This window comes from Leucopleurus acutus, assembly GCF_964270905.1.
Source record: "Leucopleurus acutus genome assembly, chromosome: 8".
NCBI lineage: Eukaryota > Metazoa > Chordata > Mammalia > Artiodactyla > Delphinidae > Leucopleurus > Leucopleurus acutus.
This window is the reverse complement of record NC_139151.1, coordinates 107,281,790-107,297,230: the sequence shown is the minus strand read 5'-3', so window position 1 is coordinate 107,297,230 and position 15,441 is coordinate 107,281,790. Positions and strand designations below refer to the sequence as shown.

Sequence of the window (15,441 nt, the reverse complement as noted above, 5' to 3'; positions counted from 1 at the left end):
GTGTCCAACTCAGGCTCCGGGCCGGGGACGCTGTCCCCAGGCACGCCGTGCTCACGTGTGCCCGCCCCAGCTTGGCACGTCCTGGCTGAGGGAGGTGGGGCGGGTCCTGTAGGTATAGGAACTGGGCTCTGTCCAGACAGCACAAAGGCAGAATAAAGCCCCAAGCGCCCTCTCTGAAGCAGCCCACCCGTGGCCCCTCCAGGGCAATGTGCGCAGGGTCTCAGGAAGGGCTGGCCTGTGTGTTAGGCCCAAGGAGGGCCTGGGGTCCCGGCTTGCTCCTCAACGCCCCCCACTCACCCCTGCTGGGGAACAACATCCAGAGACCTGCAGGCTCTCCTGCCCCTCCGCCATCAATCCCCTGAGGCTGACCAGGGAGGATGGGACGAGGTCACCAGGGAGTGCAGTGCACGACGAGTGTGGCATTTGGCTTCAGCATTAAGGCCAGCGCCTCCCCGGGAGGACCCCGTGTGGCCCCCCAGGTCCCTCCTGCTGTTGTGCCGCCGTGGGCCCCTCTGTCCACAGAGGCCGTGCTCGCTGGGTCTCTGCCTCCACGGGGCTGGCTTAAAGTGCTAGGTGCCTGGGAGGGAGGCTGGGGCTGCCCGAGTTCTGCAGGCGATGCCCACGCCGTCCCCGAAGGGCTCTTATTTGAGGATGTAGTTAATGAGCAGCTGACACGCCAGGAACATGCAGAGCAGGAACCACGAGCGGGGACTGTGCAAGAGGCCTGGGGCTGGTGCCTGCCTGGCCTGTGCCGTGGAGCTCAGCACGGCCGAGAGATGCCTGGAATGATAGGGCACCGCAGTTCAGCAGGGGCCAGCCCAGGCAGGGCGGCACGTCCCTGCCCCAGGGTGCAAGGCGGGGGAGGGACCCAGGGCACGGTGGCTGCACTGCGCTTCCTGGGCACACATTCCGGGGAGGGGGGTCAGGGCTGGGGGAGCTGGCCTCTTACATCCTCCCTCCCACCTCCATTGTTATGGGCTGAACTGTGTCCCCCAAAGTCCTCTGTTGGAATCCTGACCCCCAGCGCCCCAGAATGCAACTGTATTTGGAGATGTGACCTTTAAAGAGGTGAATAAAGTGAAATGCGGCCACTAGGATGGGCCCTGATCCCGTAGGACTGCTGTCCTTATAAGAAGAGGAGGTCAGGACACAGACACACACAGAGGGACGACCCCGTGAGGACCAGGGAGAAGACGGCCGTCTACACGCCGAGGAGAGAGGCCTCAGGAGGAACCAGCCCTGCACTGATCTTGGACTTCCAGCCTCCAAGACTGGGAGAGGTAAATGTCTGTGGTTGAAGCTGCTTCCCTGTGGTACTCTGTATGGCAGCCCAGGAAACCCATAGCCCCGCCCTGGACTCTGACGTCAGTGTGTGTCTGGACCTCAGCAGAAGCTTCTGGCGGTTCTCCCAGCCACCCGCCTCGCAGCTAGTCTCCTCCTGTGGTGCTAGATGGCCACCCCGACCCTCCCGGCTCCCACGGCCTCTGGGCTCAGCTCCACCATCTCCGCCCCCTCACCTGACTCGCCCTTCTCCCGGCAGCGGCCCACCTGTGGTGCCCTCTGCTCTCAGTGCTGGCCTCTGCTCTCCCCCTTTGCAGCTCCTCCCTGCCCACCTGCATCCTCCTCCAGGAAGCCCTCCCTGACCATGGAGACAGCATTCCTCTCCCTCTCTCAGCCCCACACAGCCTGCAGTGGAGTGGGGTGCTAAAACGGTGTGAAACGCCTCTATGCCACATATGGGTGGGTCACAGGCATGAAATTCTAGGCTTCCGAGGGCGGCTCCGATGCTAACAGCTGGTTAAGTGCTCGCTGGGTGCCAGGCACAGAGCTCAGCCCTCTGCTCCATCCTCTTCCCGCCCCAGGGCCACTGCTGTCACCCCAGTTCACAGATGGGGAGACTGAGGCAGGGACAGCCCGAGGTCCCACAGGCCGGGAGTCCTGCAGCCCTGCTGGAGCCGGGAGCCTGGCTCTGGGGCAGAGCTGGCAAGCAGGGCTCTGCCTCCTGGTGCCGGCAAATAGAGTGTGTTCCCAGTCTTCCCCGAGATGACTCAGCCAGCTGTTCCTGAGGACCCACTATTCTTGGAGCTGGGGCCACCGCGGGGCGGTCGGAGGCATCCTCGGGGGAGCCGGTGCTGGCAGCACCTCCTTCCAGCTTCTGTCTGCTCCACCCGCCACAAGCACGGGCAGCCCTGCCCTGGTTCACCTGGACTCCATCAAGCCCCCGCCAGACCCAGCATCCTCCTTGCCAGCTCAGCCTGTTCACACGCCGCGTTCTGCCCTGCCCGCCCCTCGCAGAGGGCAGAACCCAGGAGGTCCCCTGTCCTCGCCCAGTAGCCAGACCGGCTGAAGTCCTGAGGGTTCTAGCCCAAGTGACAGTGCAGGTGAACGCCTGCCCTCACCCCCCGCCGGCTCTGGCTCTCCTGCTCTCTGACCCGGAGCCCCGGCTGGACCCCCGAGCATGGCCCACCTATGTAGCTCCTGCTGGGCCTCCCGGATGGACAGGATCCCCTCGTGCAGCAACTGCAGCCGCCACGCTTCCTTCCCACACCGAGGGCACGGGCTCTCGCAGCCTGGGACGCAGGACCCGGGGGACAAGGGAACACGGGGTGGGGGGGAGAAGTGAGGATGAGCGGGGATGTCTGGGGAGCCGGCAGGTGGGGTCGTGGGGCCGTGTCCCACCTCACAGGAGCCTTCAGGTGAAGCTAATGACACAGGGAGGTGGTGCCGAGGGATGTTTCCAGAGGGAACCCCGGGCTCCGCTGGCCTCTGATTCGCCCAGAGGCGGGGACCAAGCTGGGGAGACAGGCACGCCCTTGAGGGCAGGGGGCAGAGAGGCAGGAGCCAATCCGGAGAGTCACAGACAGATGGACAGGTCACAGCCCCGCCCCTCGCTCTGGCCCCGCCCCCTGAGTGCAGACTCGGGAGCCCTGCCCCCTCCCACACCCCCCTCTGCCCTTCGGCTTCTCTGTCCTCCCGCCCTGAAGAGGGCCTGGCCCAGGAGGGCTCACCGGGAGCGAAGTCACGGTCCTCCTCCTCGTCAGAGAGCTCTGGGCAGGACTCGGGCGTGGAGCCGCTGCTCTCGGTGGCCTGGCTGTGGCCAGACGGCTGGTCGCTGGCCTTGCGGAGCCGCCGGTCGGGGCCAGACCCCTGGAGGGAGATGGAGCGGCTGTGGCCTGGAGCTCACCCACACCCACCGCACCCTCGTGCGCCCGCCGTGCCCTCGGGGACCTGCTGGGGTGTCGCTGGCCTTGGGGACGTGGTGGTGGGCTTATGCCAGGGCAGCTCCGGAGGAGGTGGCCGGCAGAGGAGGGAACTGCTGGCTCTGGGTGCACAGAGGAGGTCTGGCCCTGCCTGGACTGGAGCCTCACTCCCCGCGGGCCTCAGGGGCCTCAGGGGTAATGCAGACTGCTGGCCCCTCTGCGGCGGCCTGGGGACCGTCACGAGGTCCTGCCCAGTACATGCGGAGATGATGGGGGTGGGGCCAGGGACCCGCTCAGTGTGTGAGCTGAGGGCTCCCCCATCATGGAGGGACCCCCAGGCTGGCCGGCCTCAAACAAGCCCCCTGAGTACAGGAGTGGCCAGGTGACAGCAGGCCTGTGTCCGACAGACGGGCCCAGGATGGTGCCTGGACGCTCTGCATCAGGGCCCTGTGGCTCTGACGTGTATCAGCGATGGGGGGTGGGGTCAGCGATGGGGGTGGGGTCAGTGCTGGGGGGTGGGGTCAGCGATGGGGGTGGGGTCAGTGCTGGGGGGTGGGGTCAGTGCTGGGGGGTGGGGTCAGCGATGGGAGGTGCAGACAGAGATGGAGGGTGGGGCAGTCCACCCAGGTAGACTTTGCTGCAGGGACAGGTTTTGGGGTTTGGTGGGGCCTGAGCCGACTGGAAAGGCTTAAGTGAAGGAGGAGGATGCAGAGGGGCATCAGGTGGACACGTGTGCGAGGGGCTGGGGCCATCTGGTCGAGGTCGAGGGGCCGCGGAATGTGGCGGAAGGGTGGGTGGGACACACGTGGCTAGTGAGATACTGTGGCCCCTGTTTGCTGGGAAAATTGGGGCCCCTGGGCAAGATGGGGAGTCCTCCCCTCCCTGCCCCGGGTGGGCCGTGCCCCCCGGCCGTGTGCACAGTGGGTGCCTAGCTGGTGTAGCGTGTGCTGTTCCACACGTGGAACCTGCCCACGTGGTGGGGGCCGCTCCAGGCTTCCCTCAAAAGGCATCTCTGTCTGGAGCTCTCCTTCCTCGTGTCTCCTGGAACCTCCCACCTGCCCTCGCCCGCGCCTCCCACCCTCTCTCCCACACTTTTGAGGCCCAGGCATCTGGGTAAATGTGCCGTCTCCTGCTCCTACTTGGGCGAGTCCCTGGGCTGCCCAGAGCCTCCGTTTTTTCATCTGTGGAATGGGATAGCATGCTGCCCGCACCGCAGAGGGCGGCTCTGGGGGTTGATGGGCCAGGACCATACACCCTGGCACAGTGCCCTGAACACCAGGGTGCCCTGGGAACTGAGCGTCCTGCAAATCCAGGCGTCCAGGCCCCATGCTGGGCAGGGAAGGGCAGGACAGGGATGCAGGGGGATGCCAGAGGCGACCCTGCTAGGACGTGGGTCAGAGTGTGCCAGGGTGGGGGACCCAGAGGAGGGGGGCCAGGCAGGTGGGTGTGAGGGTGGGCATGGGGCCACACCTGGAGGGACCCAGCAGGGGCCCTGGGGGTGGTGCTGACCTGGTGCCTGGGCCCCGGGCTGCCCAGGAAGGTGGTCTGGCGGGCCATGGTCTCCCGCTGCAGGGTGTGCAGGACCCCATCTTGCTCAAACTGGGCAATGTCCTTCAGGGGGTCCCAGGGGCTGTGGCTGGAGGGTCCAGAGAGTGTCTGTTGGCAGAGGCGGTGGCCCTCGGAGTGAGGGGGCCCCAGCCCGGCCCAGCCCTCAGCCTCCCAGCAGGACCGGAGACCCCCAGGGGAGTGACCGTTGCCTGCACCTGTGTGCAGCCCCTGTGTGACCCTCCCTCCCTCCCCATCACCCAGGGCCAGGATGGTGGGGGTCTGCTACCCAGCCCACCGCGGGGCCCAGGCCGCTGTCTGCCAGCACTCACTCCTCGTATCGGTAGCGCCACTCCTGGGTGGTGGGGTCCAGGTGGAACAGCTGCGGCGTCCAGGGCACCAGGTTCTGCTGGCGCTCTCGGGCCTGATGCCGCTGTGCCTCCTCCAGGGCAAACTTCTCCTGTGTGGCTTTGTGCTGGTCACCCTCGCTGATGGCCCTGGTGACGTGCTGCCAGAGCCTGCGAGCGGAGCACACGTTCTGAGCTGGGGGACCTGGGCAGTCCCGTCCCCTCACACTAGAGGGGAGCCTCAGAGCAACCTCCGCTTGATTGCCTCCAGTGACAGGGAGCTCACTGCCTCTCAGGGTGCCCGGGTTTCCTGGGCACTGTTGATTTACCCTGAGATGGTTCTTTCTTATGCTGGACGCACACCTGCCACCAGCAGGGCCCTCCCTGTGGACTGCAGGTCATCTGCCCCGGAGCCTGCTCTTCCCCAGGCCTCCCCTGCTCTCTCTCCAGCTGCCCACAGCTGGATGTGTCCTCTGCCCAGAAAGGTCCACTCAGGTCCATCCTCCCTGCCGCAGACATCCAGGGGACGTGCACCCAGGAGACAGCAGCTGCCGGCCCGGCCACCCCAGCCGTGGTCAGGGGTCCTGTGGCACCCGGGCCTTACCTCTCCGACTCCAGCTCTGTCTGCTCCTCCAAAGGCACCGTGTGCCGCTTCAGCCGCTGCCCGCGGACCTCCTCGCTCGGGTTCCAGAAGAGCTCGGCGCCTCCTCTGCCCTCCTCCTTGATGAACACTTCCCTGTCCTGCCCCAGACAGCCGGGCAGGTCAGAGGTACCGGCCGTGGCCTCTGCTGCCCCCGGGGCCCACCCGCGCCTGCCCGGAGGCGGCCTCTCACCCAGTGTCCCGTGAGCCGCGCCAGGACCTCCTCGCCCGATGTGATCTTCCCGGAGATCTGGTTGATGCTCGTGCTGCCCCCGAAGAAGGGCTGTGGGGACACACCCGAGACGATGCCCTTACGACGCTGGTGAGGGCGGCAGCCACGGCCCCCTCGTGGAGCTGGGGAGGAGGGGCCCCTTCCTCATGGGTGGGCGGGAGGTGAGCTCCCAGCCCCAGTGCATGGGGGGCTGGCTGGGACGGGACTGAAGCTGGAGGGGGCCATGCTCGCCCACGGTCCAGCCTGAGCTCAAGGGTGCTGAGTCCCTGCCAGGGCTTTGTGCCCCGTGGTGGGGAAGGGGCCTGGGCCTGTCCTAGCTCTGCTGTGTGGCCTGTGGGCAGCCCCTTCCCTCTCCGAGCCCCGCTGTGCTACAGGGAAGCCAGGAGCTGCTCGTCCATGTGCACCTGCTCAGGAAACCATCCCTGGGGCACTGAGAGGGCAAGAGGGGGCCACCCAAGGCCTCGCCTCTCCCCGGCCCAAGCCCCACGCCCCCCAAGGCCCCTGGGTGGCCGAGGTGCTGTGGCCAGCGCTACCTTGAGCTTGAATTCCAGCTCAGCCTGGAAGTTGTTCTTCTCGCACTCGACGGTCACTCTGCCACCCAGCTCCATGGTCATGGTGCCGTAGAGAATGCCTGGAACACAGCCGCATTGAGGGGTCAGGGCCACCCCCTGGCCAGCCGAGTCCCCAGACCTCTGCTGAGTCCTGACCCAGCAACACTGAGCCGGGAAGGCCCCTGTCAGGGCCCGGAGGGCGAGACGGGAAAAGGGAGGGGGCAGTGCTGCCAGGAGGGGGAGAATCTCGTTAGGTGAGCAGAGCCCGTGACCGGGCCTGATTCCTCAGTGACCAGCTCCCCGCAGCGAACGGGGTCTCTGGCCCCAGGGCCTTTGCTCATGCGAGTTGCTAAGTCTGGGAGACATCCCCACCCTTTACTAGGTCACCTCCTCCAGCAGCCCCTGTTCCAGGCTCCCAGGAGCCCCACTGCCCCCGGGAGACCCTCGTCAAGGCCTGTCACTCCGCTCCGCAGATCCTGCCCCGATGTAGGTGGCTGCATCGTCCCTGCTCACTGCTGCGCCCAGGACGGGCCCACGTGGTTTTCTTTTTTTTTTAACTTAATACATATATTTTTTAGTTACTGAAGGAAAGCATGAGTCTTCTATTTCTGGTCTTATGGAGGGCTTACTCTAAAAGAAAAAAAGAAATGAGGGAAGGAAGGAAGGAAGAAGGAAGAAAGAAAGGATCATTCTCACTTGAAAACACTTAGAGACGTAGGATAAAATAAGTCTTTCAAAAATTAAAAAAAAGACTTTCCTGGTGGCTCAGTGGTTAAGAATCCGCCTGCCAATGCAGGGGACATGGGTTCGAGCCCTGGTCTGGGAAGATCCCAGATGCTGCGGAGCAACAAAGCCCATGAGCCACAACTACTGAGCCTGTGCTCTAGAGCCCACGAGCCACAACTACTGAAGCCCGCGTGCCTAGAGGTCGTGCTCCACAACAAGAGAAGCCACCGCAGTGAGAAGCCCGTGCACCGCAACCAAGAGTAGCCCCCGCTCGCCACAACTAGAGAAAGCCAACGTGCCGCAACTAGAGAAAGCCAGCACGCAGCAACGAAGACCCAACGCAGCCAAAAATAAATAACTTTATTAAAAAAAAAAAAGATTTAGCACTAATTAAAAAAACAATTTAGAAAGACAAGCTAATTGAAATCACAAAAAGGCTGGAATCACCCCCAAATTCCCCTGTGCACAGGGTGGAAAAGCTACATGGAAGGGAGTCGGGCCTCTGAGCTGCTCTGGTGTCTCTCCAGGACACACCAACGCAGAGTCAGAGAAGCAGCTGCAGGGCCGCGTGTGCAGGGCCCGATTCTCTACTGCGGGGGGTGGGGGAGGAGGTCTGAGAGGCCCTAGAACTGTCTACACCTTGTTATGTAGTTTCGACTTTGGAACCAGGTACATATTTCATTTACAAAATTATTTAAAAAATGAAGTTAAAAGAGCAATTCCTAAAGATGCAAAGTGAAATGAAACAAAAGACCAGCGCGGGCGCGACCCCAGAGGGGTGTATCTGATGGCCCTACAGATCCCAGAGCGATCTACTCGGGACAAGAAGCACAGACATCACAGCCCACGCCGCCTTCAGCCACCGCCCTGTTGGTGGCGGGGCCGAGTGTCACTCTGAGCGCTGTGCGTGGCGCTAGGACGAAAAGCGAGCGTGGCGAGGTCACGGAAAGTGGCTTTCCAGCGTGGGGGAGACATTTCCCATGTGAGGTGAATGGGGCGTAAAAAGACCCGCCGTCTTGAATCTGGATTGGAAATGTCAGTGTGAACTCACCTGTTTTAATCTTAAAAAAAAAAAAAAAGATTCTATCTTCAGCTCACTGGACGAAAGCCCTAGAAACGATGATCAAACCACTCATAGGAAGCAGATCTCGCCTCCAGACAACGATGTCTAAGTACCATTTCCTACTGGCAGGAACCTGGGTCTCCCAGGAGCAATGCCTGATTCAAGGTGTAGAGCAGGAGACGTCAGGGTCTCCCGGGGTCACAGCAAAAGGAGGCAGGCCACTTGGGCTGGGTACAGAGGACACAGGGGCCAATCTGAGGGCTCCCGCTGGCCAGCGTGGCACAAGGAGCATGGAATGTTCTAGCTGGAACGTTCTGTATCGATCATGCGTGTTCTGATCAAATAATACTCAAAGCAACAACGACCTCACCAAGGATCCCCTTTGGAGGAGCCAGGGGCAAGGGAAGGAAAACTCATGACTATTTTGAAGAACTCTGGCATTTTTCCTACAGGTACTGGCCTAGCGGGTAAGCACGTGGTAGGCGAGGGCGACTTTCTCTTTGCAGGAGGCTGCCTGCTGGCTGGATGAAGGAGCGATGGACCGTCACCAGGTTAGAGGGACCAGGAGCTGAGAATCCACGTCACTTAAGATCACAGACGTGGAGCCAACCTGACGTCACGAGCCCCACGGCAGGAGGACGGGAAGCCACCTACTGTTGTCTTGTTGGAAAAACTGTGCCTGAAAAGCGATCAGACCTCCAGGGATGAGGTCAGCTTCCAGTTTACAGAGAATACGTTCAACTACACCACAGACACAGCCAGTAAGTCCAGACTAGAGGAAACCCCACAAGAAAATGACCTTATTCCTTCCACAAATACAGTGCAAGGGAAAGAAAGGTCAAGGTTCACACCAAGCACAAAGTGTGACCCTCATCTGGAATCCTGTTCAAACAAGTGAATCGTAACATACGTGTGTATGTACGTATGTAAACATACATTTATTTATGACAATCAGAGCACTTTGAACACTGACTGTATACCTGATGGTATTAGGGAAAGAGCCTTGAGTTTTGTTTTGTTTGTTTTTTTAAAAAAATTTTTGGTGTACTGATAGTCCCGTGGTTGTGGTTAAGAAGGGGATTCCTTATCTTTTAGCGACACTCTATGAAACGCAGAGATGACGTGATATCTGCGATCTGCTTCAAATGAATGAGGTGGGAGGCATGAGGGGATAAAGGAAACGATTGGTACTTGCTGCGTTCTGGGTACGTTGTGTGTGTAGGGGGGTCACTGTCCTTTCACATGTGTTTGAAGTTTTCAATAATGAAAAGTTGAAGAAAAAGTAATGCTCTTTTAAATGCACTAATGAACAGACAGGCAATGCCAGAAAATAAGGGCAATCTTCTGGGAGAAAAAACAAACAAGAAGGAGAGGGGGAGAGAGAGGAAGAAGTGCATCTGTCCTCTGAGCAGAGAGGACTTTGCTGACCTGAGCCCTTGGTGTCCGGTGGGGTGCAGGACAGAGGGGCTTGGGCCAGAGCAACAAGGAAAGTGTGTTCTGAGACATTTCCATAAAACCGGGACTCCCACATCGCCATGCTCTCAGCAAAAGGAGAGCCAAGGAAGCAGTTGCATTGGGCAGGGTTCTAGGGGCTAAAAATATCCCCACCCCCTACATCCCTGGCCTTCAATTTGTAAGGTGAGTTTGGGACTCAAATGGAAACTTCCTGTGTGGCCCAGAAACAGCCTACTATACATGACAGCCTAGTATAGGGGAAAACCCCCAGCAGAATTAGAATCTCAAGGTCTTAATATATACACTCATCCACTCAACAAATGTTTATCCAGAATCTCACTGCTGTGGGCAGTGGGGACACAGCTGCAAACTGGCTAGAATATTAGGATTCCTAGATAGAGAATAGAAAAGAATTGCGTTTACCATGTTTACAGATCTATGAGAAGAAACTGTGAACTTGATCAAGGAACAAGATACAAGTATAAAAGAACAGGCAGGTTTGAAGTGGAATCAAGTAGAGCTTCTGGGGGGAAAAAAATCCAAAACTTCAAAATTGAACTCAGTGGATGAGTTAAATATTAGGTTAATCATAGTTAAAGGTAGATCTAAAGAACTTATCTAGAACGCAAAGACGTAAAAGATGTCAGATGCAGGGCACAGAGTGTCTGAAGTTCTAGAAAAAAAATTGAGAAATTGGAGTGAGGCAGTATTAAATAATAAGGGCTTAAAAACTCCCACACTTGATCAAAACCATGAAATCGCTGCTTAAAAAGTTCAAACAGGGCTTCCCTGGTGGCGCAGTGGTTGAGAGTCCGCCTGCCGATGCAGGGGACGCGGGTTCGTGCCCCGGTCCGGGAGGATCCCACGTGCCGCGGAGCGGCCCGCGTACCGCAAAAAAAAAAAAAGATCAGCGTTTACCAGGGGTTGAGGGGAGGGGGGAGGGATGAACAGGTGAATTCATCTATTCAGATTTTTTAGGGTGGTGAAACTATTGTGATACTGTAAAGGTAGAAACATGCATTTGTCCAAATCCATATAATTATACAACACAAAGTGTGAACCCTAAGGTAAACTATAGACTTAAGTTAATAATAATGTGTTAATATCAGCTAACCAATTGTAGCAAATGTAGCATACCAATGCAAGATGTTAACACTAGGGGATCCGAGTGTGTGTGTGTGTGTGTGTGTGTGTGTGTGTGTGTGTGTGTGTGCACCTGTCTGTGTGCATGTTGGGATGGGGGGGTATATGGAACTCTCTGCACTTTCTGCTAAAGTTTTTGTAAACCTAAAAGCACTGTAAAAAAGAAAGTCTGTTAATTAAAAAATAAAAAATAAATCCTATAACTGAATCACTTTGCTGTATACCAGAAATTAACACAACACTGTAGAGGAAAAAAAAAAGAAATCCAAACCTTGAACTACTACAGTGAAATTGCAGAAAACCACAGACAAGAGACGATCTTAAAAGCAGCTACAGAGAAAAGCAGAACATGTAACAAACAGGCCAACAGATGATTGATCACCAACCACAATGGAAATTAGAAGGTGGTAACAAGCTTCCAAAGAGGACAGAAGGACAATCTGCCTGGAATTCCATACCCAGCTAAAAAGTCATGGAAGAGTGAGGGTCAAATAAGATACCTTCAAATAGACAAGAACCAGGGTGCTCTCCCTGAGGGAGCCGGCCTGGGCTCTGCCCTCCAGGGTGGGAGTACCATGGCCTCTCACCTTTGCAGTGGGCGTAGGGCATGGTAAGGGTGTAATCCTCCACCCGGTTCAGGAAGGTGAGGGTGGCCTTGCCATCCAGCAGAGCTGACAGTGAGTTCCCTGCAGAGACGGGGCAGTGGGACCAGTGAGATGAGACCGATCCTCGGGACCTGGGCCCCCACCTCCACCCCAAGTCACAGGACCTGAGCTCCCTTCCAACAGGTGGAAAGAGTCCCAGGCACCTCCAGCTGTGTGACTTGGGCGGGTTGCTTAACCTCTCTGAGCCTCGGATTCTGTAAAGGCCCCATCCAGGTCGTACAAGTCATTCATCCTGAGGAGTTACCTAAGTCGCCATGTGTTCATGTTTATTTCACTTACTAAAGCAGGGATTCTTAGGGTGGAGCCTTCAAACCTTTTCAAACTAGGGCCTCTGCTCTGATTTTAAACACCAGCGGAGAGGGGGTACGGCCCGCTCAGGGCTGAGAGTCACAGCCACAGTCAGTGACGGGAGCACAGGGGTGGAAAAGGTGGGCCGAGCCTGTACGCCCTCTGCAGTCTGCTGGGCACGCAGAGGCACTCAGAGCACCTGCCCACCAGTGAGAACAACAGGAAGGTCGACAGGACGTAAAAATGCAGACAGACCCACGGTGCCAGGCTCTCGAGGGGTGCTGCCCGATAGCCTGCCCTGTGATGATGACACTGTTCTATCCCACGCAGCACGCGGATACTTGCACTGCGGCCAGAGCAACCGCGGAGCTGCCTTTTAGGTTGTATTTCGTTTGGATCAATTCAAACAGCCACGTGTGGCCAGTGGTGCTGAATTGGACAGCCAGCTCGAGATGGTACCTTCACATGGCTCTTCCCGTAATCCTCCCAGCATCAGTGCAGCTCTACGGCTGAGGGATGAGAGGCCGGGGGGAGGGGGCTCTGCCTGACCCCAGGCTCTGAGCACTTTACCCCTCGTGGTCCCTGGCTAGGAGAGGCGGAGAGGGACACGAACATGGCCACCGGGGGAGGTCTCGGTGACCACTGAGTGCGGCAGGGCAGTCCTCCCCCCATTTCCTCGAGGCCCAGGGGAGCCCCCCTCACCGTAGAACCGGGACTTGGCTGTGATACTGCCACTGATACAGAAGCCGTCCTTTCGGTTGCTGACGTGGAAGGCGGACACGGGGGGGTGGTGGGACACCTGTGGGTGGAGAGGTGGCTCCTGCGGCAGCCCCAGGAGCAGGCAGGCCCGGTCCCCCACCACATCCCTCCCAGTGCCAGCACCAGGCGCGAGGGCAGTCCCCATCTCTCAGCCCCAACGTCCAGCGAAGCCGGGCCTGAGTCCTGGGGCCCGGGGGGGAGCTGAATGCCATCCCCGCATCCCCCCAGGAAAACGGGATGCGCTGTCCCCCTCCCTAAGGAAACACTTTCTGCCGTCACAGCCGAGATGGTGCCTGTGCCTCCTGGGAGAATCCCCGCTGGCCGCAGTGAGGCCAGAGCTCTTCCAGTGGTCGCAGGTGGAGCCACCCAGAAACGTGCCTGGGGGTCAGACGCCCCCTGCCCCCTGCCAGGGCCCCGTCTGCTGCAGAACCCAGCAGCCAGCCCAGGGTGGCCGGGCCCTTGCCTGCTCAGCTATGTAGAAGGTGTGGCTGTGGTTCTGGGGGTGGAACCAGCAGCAGCGGAAGGTCTCCCCCAGAATGGGGTTGTAGGGCTTCTTGATTCCCTGCAGGCAGTGAACAAAGAGGCTTGTGTGAGAAGCTGTGGGTGGGGCACAGATGCCAGTTGGGACGGGGTGTGGACCGAGGGACAACAAGAGGGGCTGCCTGCTGCCCACAGCCCCGGGCACCTGCAGGGAGGAGGTCTCTAGAAGGGATGTCTAGTTTCCCACCAGCATCTGGGAACAGCGCCCCACTCCTGGTCTGGGGAGACTATGCTTTACCCTTGGTTTATGCTCTGGGCGGACGGCCTACGAGGTGCCCTGTCCACTTCTTGGCTCTGAGGGGCACATGAGACCCTCACCGCATCGAGCTCTCCCCGGACCTCAGGGGAAGCCAGTGCACAGCCCACTCAAAGCCCGCTGTGGCTTCTAATGACCTTTCAAGTTAAAGCCCCAATTCTCCAGCCCTGCTATTTCAGTCGCTTCCCTGGGTGGGAAGTCAGGGCTTGGTCCCCCATCTCGGAGGACCCGGGACCACTGTGGGGACGACCAGGATCCTTCAGGGTCACGCGGGGTAGGGGATGGCCTTGGACTCTGGGTGGGGTTGGGTGCCAGGGCGCAGGGCTGGGCTGTAGTTGCGCCCTCCCCGGACGGTGCTTCTCACCTTGGGCTTCTTGTAGAAGCCGGACAGGTACCACTGCAGCACAAGCTTGATCCGGCTGTAGGCGTCCTCCTCCAGTGCGGCCCTGCGATGGGGTGGGGGAATGCCCTCACTCCAGATCGGGGGACCTGGGCCGCCCTCTGCCCTTTCCCGGCGCCCTCTCTCCTTCCGTTTCAACCTCCATCCACTTGCTGAAAACCCAGGCCCCTCCCCGGCTGCCCAGCCCCCAAAAAGGAGTTTCCCACCCTCCCCCGACACTCCAGGGAATCGGGTTTTCCACGGAACTGGAAAATGTCAGGGTGGCTCCAGTGCTGGGGCAGAGAGGGTGCTGCTGGCTCGAGGCCGGCAGGGTGCCGCCTCCAGGAAGTCCCCGGGATGCTCTCGCCCTCACCCAGCTCCCTCTGCGTGGGCTGCTGAGCCTGCAGCCCCCCTTTCAACCTCCGCCTTCTTCAGCTTGAGGGAGCCAAATGCCAGGGCTCAGGTGCACAGAAGGTGCTGGGCTCACCTGTGATGGTGGCCCTGACCGGACGTGGGGCTGCCCCGTCCTCCCTGTCCACCAGCTCCTCCCATGGAGGCCGGGCCCCTTGGAGGCAGAGGCTTCAGGGACAGTTTCCTGGGGACCCTTAGGACTCTCTGTGGGGCAGGCAGGGGCTGAGGGAGCCTGGGTGGGGGGTGTCTCTGGGCACCTCCCCGTCGCTCACCTGGAGAGCAGGTCGGCGTGGTAGTAGTAGTCGGAGAGCTTGTTGAGGAAGGAGCGGGGCTCCAGGACGAAGGTGGGCAGCACCACGCGGGACAGGTCCATGCCCGGCCGCAGCTGCTTCAGCAGGACCCACATCAGACTCTTGTTCTCGTCAGACACCGTCTCTACCTGCGATGCCTCGCCCAGCTGCCGGCAGAGGGACCGCGGTCAGGCTGCAGCCAGAGCTGGGCGGGGAGCCTGGAGGGGGCGGGGCCGGGCCGCCACACCCAGAGGGCCTGTCCCAGCCCCAGCTGAGCCCTGCGTTTTCCAGCAGGCCCGAGGGGCAGCTGCTGGCCCAGGCCGGCTCCCGTCTGCCTCTGCTCCTGGCCAGCCTGGGCCCTCCCCGCGGTTGGTGCACGTCCACCGTGGCTGCTGACACCTGTCTGTGGACTTTGCATGACCTGTGCCGCGGCAGCAGGTGCCACGTGCTCGAGGAGACCTCCTCCCACCCCCAGCCCATCTTGTCTTCATGGGGTGACACAGACGCTTCAGGCCTGCACCCCCTTCAGAAGGGGGTCTTCACCTGTCCAGGATCGCACGGCTAGAGGGGGCCGCCCTGGGCCCCTCCTCTCTTCCCTGAGACTGTGCCACAGAGAGACTGAGCCCCGGAGCTTTGGGCTTTGTCTGGGCAGGGGGCGAGGGGGCAGGGTAGGGGGGTGGGGGGCTCCATCTCCCAGGCCGCACCGACCAGCAAACCCTCAGGTGCGCAGAGTGATCTCAGAAAGGGTCGTGCAGCTGTCTACAGACGCTGGCTGGGGGGGCAGGTGCTCCCAGGCAGGGCTGTGCATCGGGGACCCGCCCGTCTCGGGAATTGCCATCGAGCCGCAGTTCCCGGGCCAATGCCAAGCCCCCCTCCCCTCCCCATGGACCCCCATCCCTACCCCCCGGGGAGGCAGCAGAATGGTGTGCCAGCAGCCAGCCCTGCGTCAGG

General features: G+C 60.0%; 1 protein-coding gene across 1 annotated transcript in view; it reads right to left on the bottom strand.

Moving 5' to 3' along the window:
* Positions 1-641: 641 nt before the first annotated feature.
* Positions 642-15,441, bottom strand: part of OSBPL5 (oxysterol binding protein like 5) — a gene marked incomplete at its 3' end in the record, with an annotated part of 34,253 nt that continues 19,453 nt past the window's right edge. Inside the window, exons 10-22 of the mRNA XM_082843893.1 lie at positions 14,473-14,657; positions 13,775-13,856; positions 13,078-13,176; positions 12,558-12,654; positions 11,490-11,588; positions 6,498-6,595; positions 5,926-6,015; positions 5,697-5,833; positions 5,078-5,263; positions 4,710-4,836; positions 3,009-3,147; positions 2,468-2,570; positions 642-780 (exon numbers count right to left, since the gene is read on the bottom strand). Of these exons, the coding sequence (XP_082700019.1) occupies positions 642-780; positions 2,468-2,570; positions 3,009-3,147; positions 4,710-4,836; positions 5,078-5,263; positions 5,697-5,833; positions 5,926-6,015; positions 6,498-6,595; positions 11,490-11,588; positions 12,558-12,654; positions 13,078-13,176; positions 13,775-13,856; positions 14,473-14,657 (1,581 nt within the window). The remainder of the gene's footprint in view (positions 781-2,467; positions 2,571-3,008; positions 3,148-4,709; positions 4,837-5,077; positions 5,264-5,696; positions 5,834-5,925; positions 6,016-6,497; positions 6,596-11,489; positions 11,589-12,557; positions 12,655-13,077; positions 13,177-13,774; positions 13,857-14,472; positions 14,658-15,441) is intronic.